The following is a 16,105-nucleotide window of genomic DNA, read 5'->3' as shown; positions in this document are numbered from 1 at the left end:
GTTTGACATCCTTAGCCTTTGTAACAAATGCAGCCGAGATAATCTCGCGACGGTTAGCCAGAGACTGTAAGCCCGCTCGGTTACAAGCTACACTGTATTCATCGAATGGAAAGATGATTCTAAGCGCTCTTTTTGTATTGTTTCCAATAAACACGCCAGGTACTCAGGAAGGGCGGCCCACACCGGTGCAGCATATTCCATTACCGACCGCACGAGGGAACAGTAGATCTGAACCAGTTCAACCGGCGCGACACCAGCCTTTCTGAGAACACGGAGAGAATATAGCCTCTTATTCGCCTTCTTTATGACATATTCAACATGTTTGCCCCAGGAGAGATCCGAACTAATATGTACACCAAGGAGGACCAAGGAGCTCTCGATAATATACAGTAAAGACGGTATTTATGCGCATTTGAGGATTTCCTGGAAAAACGCATGTATGATACATTACGAACCTGAGCATAATCATTCACGAAATTCACACACTAGTCCGTATAAAGGAATTCTTTTTAATTCAAAATAACATTACATAGCTAATGTTCCGAGAATAATAAATAGTTTACAATAAATACCTTGCGGATAGGATGTTAAAACCTATACCTTATTCTTATTCAATCACTGTGTTTATTTTGGCCTAGCAATTCAAACAGGAGCGTTAAGAATATAAAACTATCTTCTAATCAAGGTCATTAAAGGGGCAGAGTCGTGGTACTGTGAATGTCTGGATTCAGTGTTTATTGTAGGCTTTTAATTGTCTACAAACAGTTGAACTTTAAACTTTCACTGTCTAAAATATATGCAAATAATATGCAATATTTTATTGACAGCTTATAGTTTGTGGTCATTTTCTTTATGCCTCACGGATGTAGCTAATAGCGACCAAAGATTTGTCATCGGGGGTAAAGGGAAGTTCAATATAGCTTTTGAGCTGAAAAATCTTTCTTCCACAAGAGTAAGCGAGTATATTTGCCGGCTGTGCTTTAGCGATTATTTGATTTGATTATTATTTATGGCTTACGGGACCCTCTAGCTTATGGGACCTCCGGCTTATGGGACCCACTGGCTTACGGGACCCTCCGGCATAACGTCCTTCTCTGAGAAGAAGAGGGAATGACAGACCCCAATGTAGAGAGCCAGGTTTTTACAACAAGTTGATCTGACCTGGGTCGAACCTGGTCTTCTTGCTTGAGAGACGAGCCTCGTAACAAGCTATCGCGCCACTCCCCACCAAATAGAAATTCAAAAGTAAAATTATTCTTTATTCACTTTTTCATATATGTTTACTCTAAAGATAGTATTACATACAACTGTTCCAGCGGATTTCAATTTCAATCATAATCATTATGGACTAGATAGCTTTCCTTATAAAAAAGAAAGTTTTTCAAACAAGCAAGAGAGAGATTTTAAAATTCGGGGGCATGGTCGACAAGTGCACTTTCGGCTTCGACAAGAAAGATGTGAATAATTTACATTTGACATAATACTCATGTGTCATGTGTTTAAATGGTATGAAATAAGTTAATCCATACAATATCGATACAGTACAAGAATAAATAAATACAAATAGCCTTGCCCAAGATATTACAACACTTTTGGGGAGATAATATAAAGTGGCTGTTACGTCCCTGTGTCACCAGGGCTGACTGGCTGGTGCTTTCTGACCTTTACTCACTTTGACTCGTCAGTCGAAAATGGTGATCAGTACCAGTTTGCGATTCTTATGATCAGACTTAGTCAAATTTGGTCAACTTAGTTAGCTAAAGTTAAAACAGTCTATTAAAAATATTATGTCAAAGTCATGGCTTATGGTGAAAGTCATTATTATGAGAAGTTAGAGTCTTGTAAAGTAATACGAAGTCAGTTATTCGGAACCACATCCAGGTACAGTATAGTGAATCAAAGCCAGTCACTGGAAGTCATGGTCTCACGAAGTCAAAGTCAGTCATTGGAAGTCACGGTCTCACGAAGTCAAAGTCAGTCACTGGAAGTCATGGTGAAGTCAAAGTCAGTCATTGGAAGTAATGGTAAAGTCTGGCGAAGCCAAAGCCAGTCATTCAAAGTAGCATGGTCTCACGAAGACGAAAATCAAAATCACAGCAAGTCAAGGTCAGGCAGAGTAACTGGCCAGTCCAATTCACGGTTATGATAAGGAACTGTCGGTCAAAGAAAGGCCACCAAATGAAGTCCCCAGCATTGATAACGGCTGAAGTCTTTATGGCTCGTGTCACTTATAAACAAGAAAGACTTTTATAATAAAACACTCAATGTAGAGATACAAGCGTGGTAAGATTTATGAAAACCATAGAAAAGCTCATTTAAAATACAATAAAATAAAATGTGAGATTTTTAATTAAAATGTTTAACTAACTATACAACTAAAATACTGTACAACTAATAAACTAAATAACTTGCATAGCTATATATTTTCTTAGACAGCCAATTAAGAAATTATTATTACTTATGAGTCCATTTATAATTGTTAATGGATATAAAAGGTCAAGTTAACAATTCCCTATCGATACACTTTTTCCATCTTTAGAAATCCCATTCTCCCATCTTTGGCTTCCACGATTGAGATAACGCCATACATCAACAACACTGAAATTCAAGTCATGCTATTATTATGTGAAAGACATTAATGGGTTAGTGTTAAGGTGGGAAGGAAGGGGTCATGCTATTATCATGTGAAGGACATTAGCGAGTATGCTATTATCATGTGAAGTCCATTAGCGAGTATGCTATTATCATGTGAAGTCCATTAGCGAGTATGCTATTATCATGTGACGGACATTAGCGAGTGTGCTATTATCATGTGAAGGACATTAGCGAGTGTGCTATTATCATGTGAAGGACATCAGCGAGTATGCTATTATCATGTGAAGGACATTAGCGAGTATGCTATTATCATGTGACGGACATTAGCGAGTGTGCTATTATCATGTGAAGGACATTAGCGAGTGTGCTATTATCATGTGAAGGACATTAGCGAGTATGCTATTATCATGTGATGGACATTAGCGAGTATGCTATTATCATGTGAAGGACATTAGCGAGTGTGATATTATCATGTGAAGGACATTAGCGAGTATGCTATTATCATGTGAAGTCCATTAGCGAGTATGCTATTTGATCATGTGAAGTCCATTAGCGAGTATGCTATTATCATGTGACGGACATTAGCGAGTGTGCTATTATCATGTGACGGACATTAGCGAGTATGCTATTATCATGTGAAGGACATTAGCGAGTGTGCTATCATGTGAAGGACATTAGCGAGTGTGCTATTATCATGTGAAGGACATTAGCGAGTATGCTATTATCATGTGAAGAACATTAGCGAGTATGCTATTATCATGTGACGGACATTAGCGAGTATGCTATTATCATGTGACGGACATTAGCGAGTGTGCTATTATCATGTGAAGGACATTAGCGAGTGTGCTATTATCATGTGAAGGACATTAGCGAGTATGCTATTATCATGTGAAGGACATAAGCGAGTATGCTATTATCATGTGAAGGACATTAGCGAGTGTGCTATTATCATGTGAAGTCCATTAGCGAGTATGCTATTATCATGTGAAGTCCATTAGCGAGTATGCTATTATCATGTGACGGACATTAGCGAGTGTGCTATTATCATGTGAAGGACATTAGCGAGTGTGATATTATCATGTGAAGGACATCAGCGAGTATGCTATTATCATGTGAAGGACATTAGCGAGTATGCTATTATCATGTGACGGACATTAGCGAGTGTGCTATTATCATGTGAAGGACATTAGCGAGTGTGCTATTATCATGTGAAGGACATTAGCGAGTATGCTATTATCATGTGATGGACATTAGCGAGTATGCTATTATCATGTGAAGGACATTAGCGAGTGTGATATTATCATGTGAAGGACATTAGCGAGTATGCTATTATCATGTGAAGTCCATTAGCGAGTATGCTATTATCATGTGAAGTCCATTAGCGAGTATGCTATTATCATGTGACGGACATTAGCGAGTGTGCTATTATCATGTGACGGACATTAGCGAGTATGCTATTATCATGTGAAGGACAGTAGCGAGTGTGCTATCATGTGAAGGACATTAGCGAGTGTGCTATTATCATGTGAAGGACATTAGCGAGTATGCTATTATCATGTGAAGAACATTAGCGAGTATGCTATTATCATGTGACGGACATTAGCGAGTATGCTATTATCATGTGACGGACATTAGCGAGTGTGCTATTATCATGTGAAGGACATTAGCGAGTATGCTATTATCATGTGAAGGACATTAGCGAGTATGCTATTATCATGTGAAGGACATCAGCGAGTATGCTATTATGATGTGAAGGACATTAGCGAGTATGCTATTATCATATGAAGGACATTAGCGAGTATGCTATTATCATGTGAAGGACATTAGCGAGTATGCTATTATCATGTGAAGAACATTAGCGAGTGTGCTATTATCATGTGAAGGACATTAGCGAGTATGCTATTATCATGTGAAGGACATAAGCGAGTATGCTATTATCATGTGAAGGACATTAGCGAGTGTGCTATTATCATGTGAAGGACATTAGCGAGTATGCTATTATCATGTGAAGTCCATTAGCGAGTATGCTATTATCATGTGAAGTCCATTAGCGAGTATGCTATTATCATGTGACGGACATTAGCGAGTGTGCTATTATCGTGTGAAGGACATTAGCGAGTATGCTATTATCATGTGATGGACATTAGCGAGTGTGCTATTATCATGTGAAGGACATTAGCGAGTGTGCTATTATCATGTGAAGGACATTAGCGAGTATGCTATTATCATGTGAAGGACATTAGCGAGTATGCTATTATCATGTGAAGGACATTAGCGAGTATGCTATTATCATGTGACGGACATTAGCGAGTGTGCTATTATCGTGTGAAGGACATTAGCGAGTATGCTATTATCATGTGATGGACATTAGCGAGTGTGCTATTATCATGTGAAGGACATTAGCGAGTGTGCTATTATCATGTGAAGGACATTAGCGAGTATGCTATTATCATGTGAAGGACATTAGCGAGTATGCTATTATCATGTGAAGGACATTAGCGAGTATGCTATTATCATGTGAAGGACATTAGCGAGTATGCTATTATCATGTGATGGACATTAGCGAGTATGCTATTATCATGTGAAGGACATTAGCGAGTATGCTATTATCATGTGAAGGACATTAGCGAGTATGCTATTATCATGTGAAGGACATTAGCGAGTATGCTATTATCATGTGATGGACATTAGCGAGTGTGCTATTATCATGTGAAGGACATTAGCGAGTATGCTATTATCATGTGAAGGACATCAGCGAGTATGCTATTATCATGTGATGGACATTAGCGAGTATGCTATTATCATGTGATGGACATTAGCGAGTATGTTATTATCATGTGAAGGACATTAGCGAGTATGCTATTATCATGTGATGGACATTAGCGAGTATGCTATTATCATGTGAAGGACATTAGCGAGTATGCTATTATCATGTGAAGGACATTAGCGAGTATGCTATTATCATGTGATGGACATTAGCGAGTATGCTATTGTCATGTGAAGTCCATTAGCGAGTATGCTATTATCATGTGATGGACATTAGCGAGTATGCTATTATCATGTGAAGTCCATAAGCGAGTATGCTATTATCATGTGATGGACATTAGCGAGTATGCTATTATCATGTGAAGGACATTAGCGAGTATGCTATTATCATGTGAAGGACATTAGCGAGTGTGTTATTATCATGTGAAGGACATTAGCGAGTATGCTATTATCATGTGAAGGACATTAGCGAGTATGCTATTATCATGTGAAGGACATTAGCGAGTATGCTATTATCATGTGAAGGACATTAGCGAGTGTGCTATTATCATGTGAAGGACATTAGCGAGTGGGCTATTATCATGTGATGGACATTAGCGAGTATGCTATTATCATGTGAAGGACATTAGCGAGTATGCTATTATCATGTGAAGGACATTAGCGAGTATGCTATTATCATGTGAAGGACATTAGCAAGTATGCTATTATCATGTGAAGGACATTAGCGAGTATGCTATTATCATGTGAAGGACATGAGCGAGTATGCTATTATCATGTGAAGGACATTAGCGAGTGTGCTAATATCATGTGAAGGACATTAGCGAGTATGCTATTATCATGTGAAGGACATTAGCGAGTATGCTATTATCATGTGAAGGACATTAGCGAGTATGCTATTATCATGTGACGGACATTAGCGAGTGTGCTATTATCGTGTGAAGGACATTAGCGAGTATGCTATTATCATGTGAAGGACATTAGCGAGTGTGCTATTATCATGTGAAGGACATTAGCGAGTGTGCTATTATCATGTGAAGGACATTAGCGAGTATGCTATTATCATGTGAAGGACATTAGCGAGTGTGCTATTATCATGTGAAGAACATTAGCGAGTATGCTATTATCATGTGACGGACATTAGCGAGTGTGCTATTATCATGTGAAGGACATTAGCGAGTGTGCTATTATCATGTGAAGGACATTAGCGAGTATGCTATTATCATATGAAGGACATAAGCGAGTATGCTATTATCATGTGAAGGACATTAGCGAGTATGCTATTATCATGTGAAGTCCATTAGCGAGTATGCTATTATCATGTGAAGTCCATTAGCGAGTATGCTATTATCATGTGACGGACATTAGCGAGTGTGCTATTATCGTGTGAAGGACATTAGCGAGTATGCTATTATCATGTGAAGGACATTAGCGAGTGTGCTATTATCATGTGAAGGACATTAGCGAGTGTGCTATTATCATGTGAAGGACATTAGCGAGTATGCTATTATCATGTGAAGGACATTAGCGAGTATGCTATTATCATGTGAAGGACATTAGCGAGTATGCTATTATCATGTGAAGGATATTAGCGAGTATGCTATTATCATGTGATGGACATTAGCGAGTATGCTATTATCATGTGAAGGACATTAGCGAGTATGCTATTATCATGTGATGGACATTAGCGAGTATGCTATTATCATGTGATGGACATTAGCGAGTATGCTATTATCATGTGATGGACATTAGCGAGTGTGCTATTATCATGTGATGGACATTAGCGAGTATGCTATTATCATGTGATGGACATTAGCGAGTATGCTATTATCATGTGAAGGACATTAGCAAGTATGCTATTATCATGTGATGGACATTAGCGAGTGTGCTATTATCATGTGAAGGACATTAGCGAGTATGCTATTATCATGTGAAGGACATTAGCGAGTATGCTATTATCATGTGAAGGACATTAGCGAGTATGCTATTATCATGTGAAGGACATTAGCGAGTATGCTATTATCATGTGAAGGACATTAGCGAGTATGCTATTATCATGTGAAGTCCATTAGCGAGTATGCTATTATCATGTGAAGGACATTAGCGAGTATGCTATTATCATGTGATGGACATTAGCGAGTGTGCTATTATCATGTGAAGGACATTAGCGAGTATGCTATTATCATGTGATGGACATTAGCGAGTATGCTATTATCATGTGATGGACATTAGCGAGTATGCTATTATCATGTGAAGGACATTAGCGAGTATGCTATTATCATGTGATGGACATTAGCGAGTATGCTATTATCATGTGAAGGACATTAGCGAGTATGCTATTATCATGTGAAGGACATTAGCGAGTATGCTATTATCATGTGATGGACATTAGCGAGTATGCTATTGTCATGTGAAGGACATTAGCGAGTATGCTATTATCATGTGATGGACATTAGCGAGTATGCTATTGTCATGTGAAGTCCATTAGCGAGTATGCTATTATCATGTGATGGACATTAGCGAGTATGCTATTATCATGTGAAGTCCATTAGCGAGTATGCTATTATCATGTGATGGACATTAGCGAGTATGCTATTATCATGTGAAGGACATTAGCGAGTATGCTATTATCATGTGAAGGACATTAGCGAGTATGCTATTATCATGTGAAGGACATTAGCGAGTGTGCTATTATCATGTGAAGGACATTAGCGAGTGGGCTATTATCATGTGATGGACATTAGCGAGTATGCTATTATCATGTGAAGGACATTAGCGAGTATGCTATTATCATGTGAAGGACATTAGCGAGTATGCTATTATCATGTGAAGGACATTAGCAAGTATGCTATTATCATGTGAAGGACATTAGCGAGTATGCTATTATCATGTGAAGGACATGAGCGAGTATGCTATTATCATGTGAAGGACATTAGCGAGTATGCTATTATCATGTGAAGGACATTAGCGAGTGTGCTATTATCATGTGAAGGACATCAGCGAGTATGTTATTATCATGTGAAGGACATTAGCGAGTATGCTATTATCATGTAAAGGACATTAGCGAGTATGCTATTATCATGTGAAGGACATTAGCGAGTGTGTTATTATCATGTGAAGGACATTAGCGAGTATGCTATTATCATGTGAAGGACATTAGCGAGTATGCTATTATCATGTGAAGGACATTAGCAAGTATGCTATTATCATGTGAAGGACATTAGCGAGTGTGCTATTATCATGTGAAGGACATTAGCGAGTATGCTATTATCATGTGAAGGACATTAGCGAGTATGCTATTATCATGTGAAGGACATTAGCGAGTATGCTAATATCATGTGAAGGACATTAGCAAGTATGCTATTATCATGTGAAGGACATTAGCGAGTGTGCTATTATCATGTGAAGGACATTAGCGAGTATGCTATTATCATGTGAAGGACATTAGCGAGTGTGTTATTATCATGTGAAGGACATTAGCGATTATGCTAATATCATGTGAAGGACATTAGCGAGTATGCTATTATCATGTGAAGGACATTAGCGAGTGTGCTATTATCATGTGAAGTCCATTAGCGAGTATGCTATTATCGTGTGAAGGACATTAGCGAGTATGCTATTATCATGTGAAGGACATTAGCGAGTATGCTATTATGTTGTGAAGGACATTAGCGAGTATGCTATTATCATGTGAAGGACATTAGCGAGTGTGCTATTATCATGTGAAGGACATTAGCGAGTGTGCTATTATCATGTGAAGGACATTAGCGAGTGCGCCATTTTTTTATGTGAAGGACGTTAGCGAATGTGTGTTTGATTTTTTTGCGTGACAGCTAGTGCTAGGCCTTGCGTGACATGATGAGTGCATGACTTGGTTAGTGTGTGACATGCTTGCGTGACATGATAAGTGTGTGACAGCTAGCGATGGGTCTAGGTGGTATAAGCTGAATGCGTGACAATTACTACCTTGACAAAAGAGTGATCCATGAGCCCGCTAGCGGTAGCCCTGTCACGCGGGTCGTGAAGGAAGCAGTGGTAGAGGAAGTCCTGTCCCTCCTCGCTGAGGGTCTCGGGTATAGCGGGGATCCCTCCATCCCCCACACGGAACATAATGGCCCAGTTATTGTCACACTCGTGCCACGGTGGCTAGAGGAGAGACAGGAGAGCTCATGAGGTCAGCTGAAGAAAAGTGTGGCAAGTTGAAGAGAGATAAGGAGAGGCAAGGTCAGGGAAGATGGTGAAAGGTAAGGTATGGTGAGACGAGGTGAGTTGGGGTGAAGTGATAAAAGACGAAGTAAGGTGAGGCGAGGTAAGGTAAGGTATGAGGTGAAGCGAGGCAAGGTGAGATGAGGTGAGGTGAAATAAGTTAAGGTTAGGTGTGGTGATAGAAGGTGAGGTGAAGTAGGTGAGGAAAAATGAAACCTCAAAATAATCATAAAACATCACCAAAGTTTTATACTTCATTTCCAAAATTCGAGGTCAAATATTGCAAAATCTTCGGAAAACTAGCTGCTGGAAATGGATGTGTTGTCGCACCTGGTATTGTGTTGTCACACCTGGTATTGTGTTGTCGCACTTGGTATTGTGTTGTCGCACCTGGTACTGTGTTGTCGCACCTGGTACTGTGTTGTCGCACCTGGTATTGTGTTGTCGCACCTGGTACTGTGTTGTCGCACCTGGTATTTTGTTGTCGCACCTGGTATTGTGTTGCCGCACCTGGTATTGTGTTGCCGCACCTGGTATTGTGTTGCCGCACCTGGTATTGTGTTGCCGCACCTGGTATTGTGTTGTCGCACCTGGTATTGTGTTGTCGCACCTGGTATTGTGTTGTCGCACCTGGTATTGTGTTGTCGCACCTGGTATTGTGTTGTCGCACCTGGTATTGTGTTGTCGCACCTGGTATTGTGTTGTCGCACCTGGTATTGTGTTGTCGCACCTGGTATTGTGTTGTCGCACCTGGTATTGTGTTGTCGCACCTGGTATTGTGTTGTCGCACCTGGTATTGTGTTGTCGCACCTGGTATTGTGTTGTCGCACCTGGTACTGTGTTTCCGCACCTGGTACTGTGTTTCCGCACCTGGTACTGTGTTGTCGCACCTGGTATTGTGTTGTCGCACCTGGTATTGTGTTGCCGCACCTGGTGTTGTGTTGTCGCACCTGGTACTGTGTTGTCGCACCTGGTACTGTGTTGTCGCACCTGGTACTGTGTTGTCGCACCTGGTATTGTGTTGTCGCACCTGGTATTGTGTTGTCGCACCTGGTACTGTGTTGCCGCACCTGGTATTGTGTTGTCGCACCTGGTATTGTGTTGTCGCACCTGGTATTGTGTTGTCGCACCTGGTATTGTGTTGTCGCACCTGGTATTGTGTTTCCGCACCTGGTACTGTGTTGTCGCACCTGGTATTGTGTTGTCGCACCTGGTATTGTGTTGCCGCACCTGGTATTGTGTTGTCGCACCTGGTATTGTGTTGTCGCACCTGGTACTGTGTTGTCGCACCTGGTACTGTGTTGTCGCACCTGGTACTGTGTTGTCGCACCTGGTACTGTGTTGTCGCACCTGGTATTGTGTTGTCGCACCTGGTATTGTGTTGTCGCACCTGGTACTGTGTTGCCGCACCTGGTATTGTGTTGTCGCACCTGGTATTGTGTTGTCGCACCTGGTATTGTGTTGTCGTATTTTGCGAGAATGACGAAATTATGCCTACAGAGGCCGTTTGATGACGTACCTTCCCGGCAGCCATCTCGACGACCACGCATCCTATGCTCCAGATGTCCGCTGCCCTGCCGTAACCTGCGCCCTTGTCCATAGTTATCACTTCCGGTGCCATGTATGCTGGGAAAATAGTTAAAGCGTTGGAATTTCCCAGTCTTCGAAACAATTAGTTCTTTTAACTCCTCATTATTTCTATAGTCACCAATTTACCCTAGACTAAGTTCAAACTTTGCATTATCTGTGGGCCGTATTCAATGTAAATGCTGCAACATGCCGTGTTGGACCAGACGTATAAAGAGATGGGTTCGAGAAGTTGGAAAAATGTACAATGCCAAAGCTCACCCACACTGACGTTCATAACTTACTGTCAAAACTTACCTACACTACCCCTGACGTTCATAACTTACTGACAAAGCTTACCTACACTACCCCTGACGTTCATAACTTACTGCCAAAGCTTACCAGTACTACCCCTGGCATTCATAACTTACTACCAAAGCTTACCAACACTACCCCTGACCTACCTAACTTACTGCCAAAGCTAACCAACACTACCCCTGACGTTCATAAGTTGCTGCCAAAGCTTACCTACAGCACCCTGACGTTCATAACTTGCTGCCAAAACTTACCTACAGTACCCCTGACGTTCATAACTTCCCCGTGCATAGTTTGGGAGCGGTTCTTCAGCTTGATTGAGGAACCAAAATCACCCAGTTTGAGAAGGCCATTCTCGGATAGGAAGATATTAGCACCTGGTGATTGAAGTATAAACCAATTAAGACAATGAGGTAAAGTGAGGTGAGGTAAGGCAAAGTAATGTAAGGAAAGGCAAAAAGTAGAGCGATGTGATATTAGGTTAAGTGAAGTAATGTGATTTGGGATAAAGTGAGGCGAGGCGAGGTAAGGTAAGATAAAGTGAGGTGAGCTAGGGTAGGGTGAGGCGAGGCGAGGTAAGATAAAGGGGAGGTGAGGTGAGGTAAGGTAAGATAAAGTGAGGTAAGTTAGGGTAGGGTGAGGGGAGATGAGGTAAGGTAAGGTAAAGTGAGGTGAGTTAGGGTAGGGTGAGGGGAGGTGAGGTGAGGTAAGATAAGGTAAAGTGAGGTGAGTTAGGGTAGGGTGAGGGGAGGATGGGTCAGGTGGAGTGAAGTGTGTCAAGTTGAAAGCGTGGTAAGCAAGTCAAACATTGTTTTTCAAGAGAAGTAGATTTGGACATAGAAAGGCAAGGCTTGAAGTGTTTTAGTGGTTCGGGAAGACAAGATGATACTTGGCGTTTATTCAGGATCGATACGAAACAACGCGCCAAACATAAAATTTTGACCTGCAATAGATAAAAGTACCTTTAATATCCCTATGGATAATGCCCCTCTCGTGAAGTACGTTCACGGCGACGAGGATCTGCATGGTATACGCCCGTATCATGGACTCAGGAAGGCCGAGCTTGGCCACGTCCGAGATGGTACCATCCGCACAGTACTCCATGAATATGAACATTTCGTCCTTGGAAGGAAGGATATTGTTGGTAAATAGGTGCCCATCATATAGAACTGGGAACAAGTCGACGAAAAAGTTGGGATGACTTATCCTGGTTACAAAGCTCTCCTCTGTCGGTCCATGTCACACTACTTAACCAGTCCATTACCTCTCCTCCCCCCTCCTTCCAGCTGTCTCAGAGACCTCACACCCCGCCATTGCCTTCCCCTTCCCTCTGAGCAGTTCTCCGCCATAATACTTGACATTTCTTTTCCCTCCCCTCCCTTGTTTACTCTGTGCTGTCTCAGAGACCTCTTTCTCCCGACATTTGCCTTTCCTTACTCCCTCTTACTCTGTTCAACTACACGCCGTAATACTTTCCCTACTCCCTCTTACCCTGTTCAACTACACGCCGTAATACTTTCCGTACTCCCTCTTACCCTGTACAACTACACGCCGTAATACTTTCCCTACTCCCTCTTGACCCGTTCAACTACACGCCGTAATACTTTCCGTACTTCCTCTTACCCTGTTCAACTACACGCCGTAATACTTTCCGTACTCCCTCTTACCCTGTACAACTACACGCCGTAATACTCTCCCTACTCCCTTTTACCCTGTACAACTACACGCCGTAATACTTTCCCTACTCCCTCTTGACCCGTTCAACTACACGCCGTAATACTTTCCGTACTTCCTCTTACCCTGTACAACTACACGCCGTAATACTCTCCCTACTCCCTTTTACCCTGTTCAACTACACGCCGTAATACTTTCCCCACTCCCTCTTACCCTGTTCAATTACACGCCGTAATACTTGACGTTTCATTCCCCCCCCGTTGCCCGTTGCCTTTCTCCCTTTATTCTGTGCAGTTCCCCAGCATAGTTTCATTTCCCTCCCTTCTGTTGCCCATCCCTTTATTCTGTGCAGTTCCCTACCATAATAATCGACTTCTCCCTCCCCTCCCTTGCCTTCCCTTACTCCCTCTTACCCTGTGCAACTCCACGCCATAATACTTGACGAGACTGTCATGCTGGATCCCCTCAAAGTTTTTTATCTCATCCGCAAGCTCCTTTATCTCGCTGTGGTCATTAGGATGAAAACGAATCTAAAAGAGAAGCAATACCAGGTTACTAGGGGCTAAAAGGTTGTTGAACGCGTAACGCAATCATTTCTACTGTCTCACCAAGGTCACGCATCAGTCGTGCTGGAAAACTACCGCAGACCGGAAAAGCTGTTTGTTTTTCGCGCCCGTGCTCTACATCCGGGAGCTGATTGTTGCATAAGCTAGAGGAAGGTTAGAGGAGTAGATTGACGTGAAATACGGCCAGAGTTACCAAATAAATATCTATTTATCGAAGTTCGACGATAGCGCATCGAGTGTCTTGTCCGCCATATTGGAAGAGGAATGTGGTAGGTAATCATATTGGACCGTGATTTTAGCTTGCTTATGTATTTTTTTCAGTGATGAGACTATTTTTCCCCGGTTGTGTGATGAATAATCTATGCCCTTGCCAAATTTGGTGAGGTGTACATCTCTAGTAAAAAGTGCACATCTCTGAGAAGCAACGTCTCTGTTATTCATCTACGCGATAGAGTTATCAGAGCAGTTGTGTGAAGTGAGATGAAGCCTGTGTTTCACCTTACCTATCGTGTGTGTAATTTGAAATACAGTCTTTATAGTCTCTTTTTAGTTCTAAAAGGGTTAAAATGTGCCAAGAATTGCCAAAGACAGAGCATCGGAATGGTCGATGATACCAAGGAAACATTACAATTGTAACTTTTATTTATTTGAGCATTGATACATCTTGTATGCCTCTACTATAATATAAGGGTCTCGTGAATTCCAACTATGTGACTTTCATTGTTGATCTGCAGGTTCAAGACAACACAAAGAACAAGAAAGCAAAATTCACTCTTTAGTGTGTTGATTTTGTAGAGTAGACAATAAAAACACAAATCCTTTCTCGTTTTGGTTTGGTTTGGCTTGTATGGGTTTTAGATAGCGAAATATCCAATAAAATGTTGAACCAAGCAAATTTATCGTGAAGGCTCTAATTCCATCCATGTAATAAAACAGAAAATCGCAGAGTACTACCATCGAGGTTGAATTCGGGACACAAATTGACTTTGCGAAGTAAACAACAAAAGCCTCTTCACAGTTGCCGTTCTATCCGCTATACAAAATACTAACCAAAAAACAAATAATGTTTAAAATTACTCCATGTAGTTACCTTTTTACTGATAACTTATACAAGTCCCATATCATGACAAATCTTTGCACGATTCCAACTTCTCCCCAGTATACTTTATCCGATCGTCTCGGAATGTAGTAGTGCGTATAGGTTGTTTAAATCGCTTTACTAATAAACAATGTTAACAAGTTTGCTCGTTGCCCTACATAGTTCTGCGATAAACAGAATCGAGTCGAATGGACAAAACTCCCTCTAATCCGCAATCTTGAAATCTGGTGTGAATATGGTTGAGAGCGAGAAACCGGGCCTCAATGTTTTGATCGATTACGTCATGCTATTGTATTCAGGTTCCTCCTGAACTGGCTGAAGACCGCACTGATGTCAAAATGAAATAAAAAACTAGTAGCTAGTCATTCTCACTGCAGCTAGATGCTGGATTAAGACAGTGCAGATTCAGACGTGCGCATTCTGATTGGTTGACCTACTAAAAGGCTAGCAGTAGCCAAGTTTGCGGATTTTGATTAAAAACATGATAAACCTACAGACCAGACGTTTTTGCCTATACAGGTAAACCAGCTTGTCTGTAAAAAAATAACCCACCCCTCGACCGTATGGCCCAAGAGGCTTCGAACAGATCCCAATGGCCTCCCCATATCAGCCGATGTAATGGATGCGTTCTCACACTTTTGCTTGGACGATTCCAGCTGACAGAGATTATTTAAGGATTTGGATGTTGAGAATGAACGAGTACCTCAGAGTGTGTGAGAGTGTATGATGAAATGTTTAGTGTTGGATTACTCATATAATCTCATCTCCCTCGGGACTTTACCTGTTTCATCGCCATGAATTCGCCGGAGTCCAGATTAACGCACGTGTACACCTTCCCAAACTGCCCTTCGCCAATCTTGCGCCCGCGCTGCCACTTGAATGGCACGCGGCGGTTGGAGATGTTAGCAAGCTCGCTTGTGATGTCACGATGCTTGCCGCTGACCTGAAATAACCCAGCACATTCAAACCAAAATGCTGTGATAGGCGATGATTTCGTACCAAGTTTGAACTAGATGAGACATCTCCCCTCTCCTCCCCTCTTGGAAGTGGTTTCCTTCCTTGCCCAACCAGCCTTTCTGGATAAGGTAAGTGTCTCCCCTCCCCTCCCCTCCCCTCTTGATAGTGATTTCCTACCTTGCCCACCCTGCCTTTCTGGATAAGGTAAGTGTCTCCCCTCCCCTCCCCTTCCCTCTTGATAGTGATTTCCTTCCTTGCCCACCCTGCCTTTCTGGATAAGGTAAGTGTCTCCCCTCCCCTCCCCTCCCCTCTTGATAGTGATTTCCTACCTTGCCCACCCTGCCTTTCTGGATAAGGTAAGTGT

The 16,105-nt window shown here is 41.8% G+C and overlaps 1 protein-coding gene and 1 long non-coding RNA gene across 2 annotated transcripts; one reads left to right on the top strand and one right to left on the bottom strand.

The window, feature by feature from the left end:
• Window positions 1–1,238: 1,238 nt before the first annotated feature.
• On the bottom strand, window positions 1,239–16,105 carry LOC5508320 (mitogen-activated protein kinase kinase kinase 4; the record flags this gene model as incomplete). The annotated part of the gene is given in 8 exon segments (XM_048722022.1): window positions 1,239–2,598; window positions 9,325–9,504; window positions 11,084–11,190; window positions 11,700–11,822; window positions 12,408–12,567; window positions 13,533–13,649; window positions 15,566–15,727; window positions 16,071–16,105. Coding segments are annotated over 8 exon segments (893 nt in total), but the record flags the coding sequence as incomplete, so codon positions are not given.
• Window positions 13,598–14,613, top strand: LOC116612199. Its single transcript, XR_007306575.1, has 2 exons — window positions 13,598–13,954; window positions 14,420–14,613. It is a non-coding gene; the product is annotated as an uncharacterized LOC116612199 (long non-coding RNA).

Source organism: Nematostella vectensis, chromosome 14, assembly GCF_932526225.1.
Source record: "Nematostella vectensis chromosome 14, jaNemVect1.1, whole genome shotgun sequence".
NCBI lineage: Eukaryota > Metazoa > Cnidaria > Anthozoa > Actiniaria > Edwardsiidae > Nematostella > Nematostella vectensis.
Note: the sequence above shows the minus strand (reverse complement) of the source record. Positions and strands in the feature narration are given on the sequence as shown.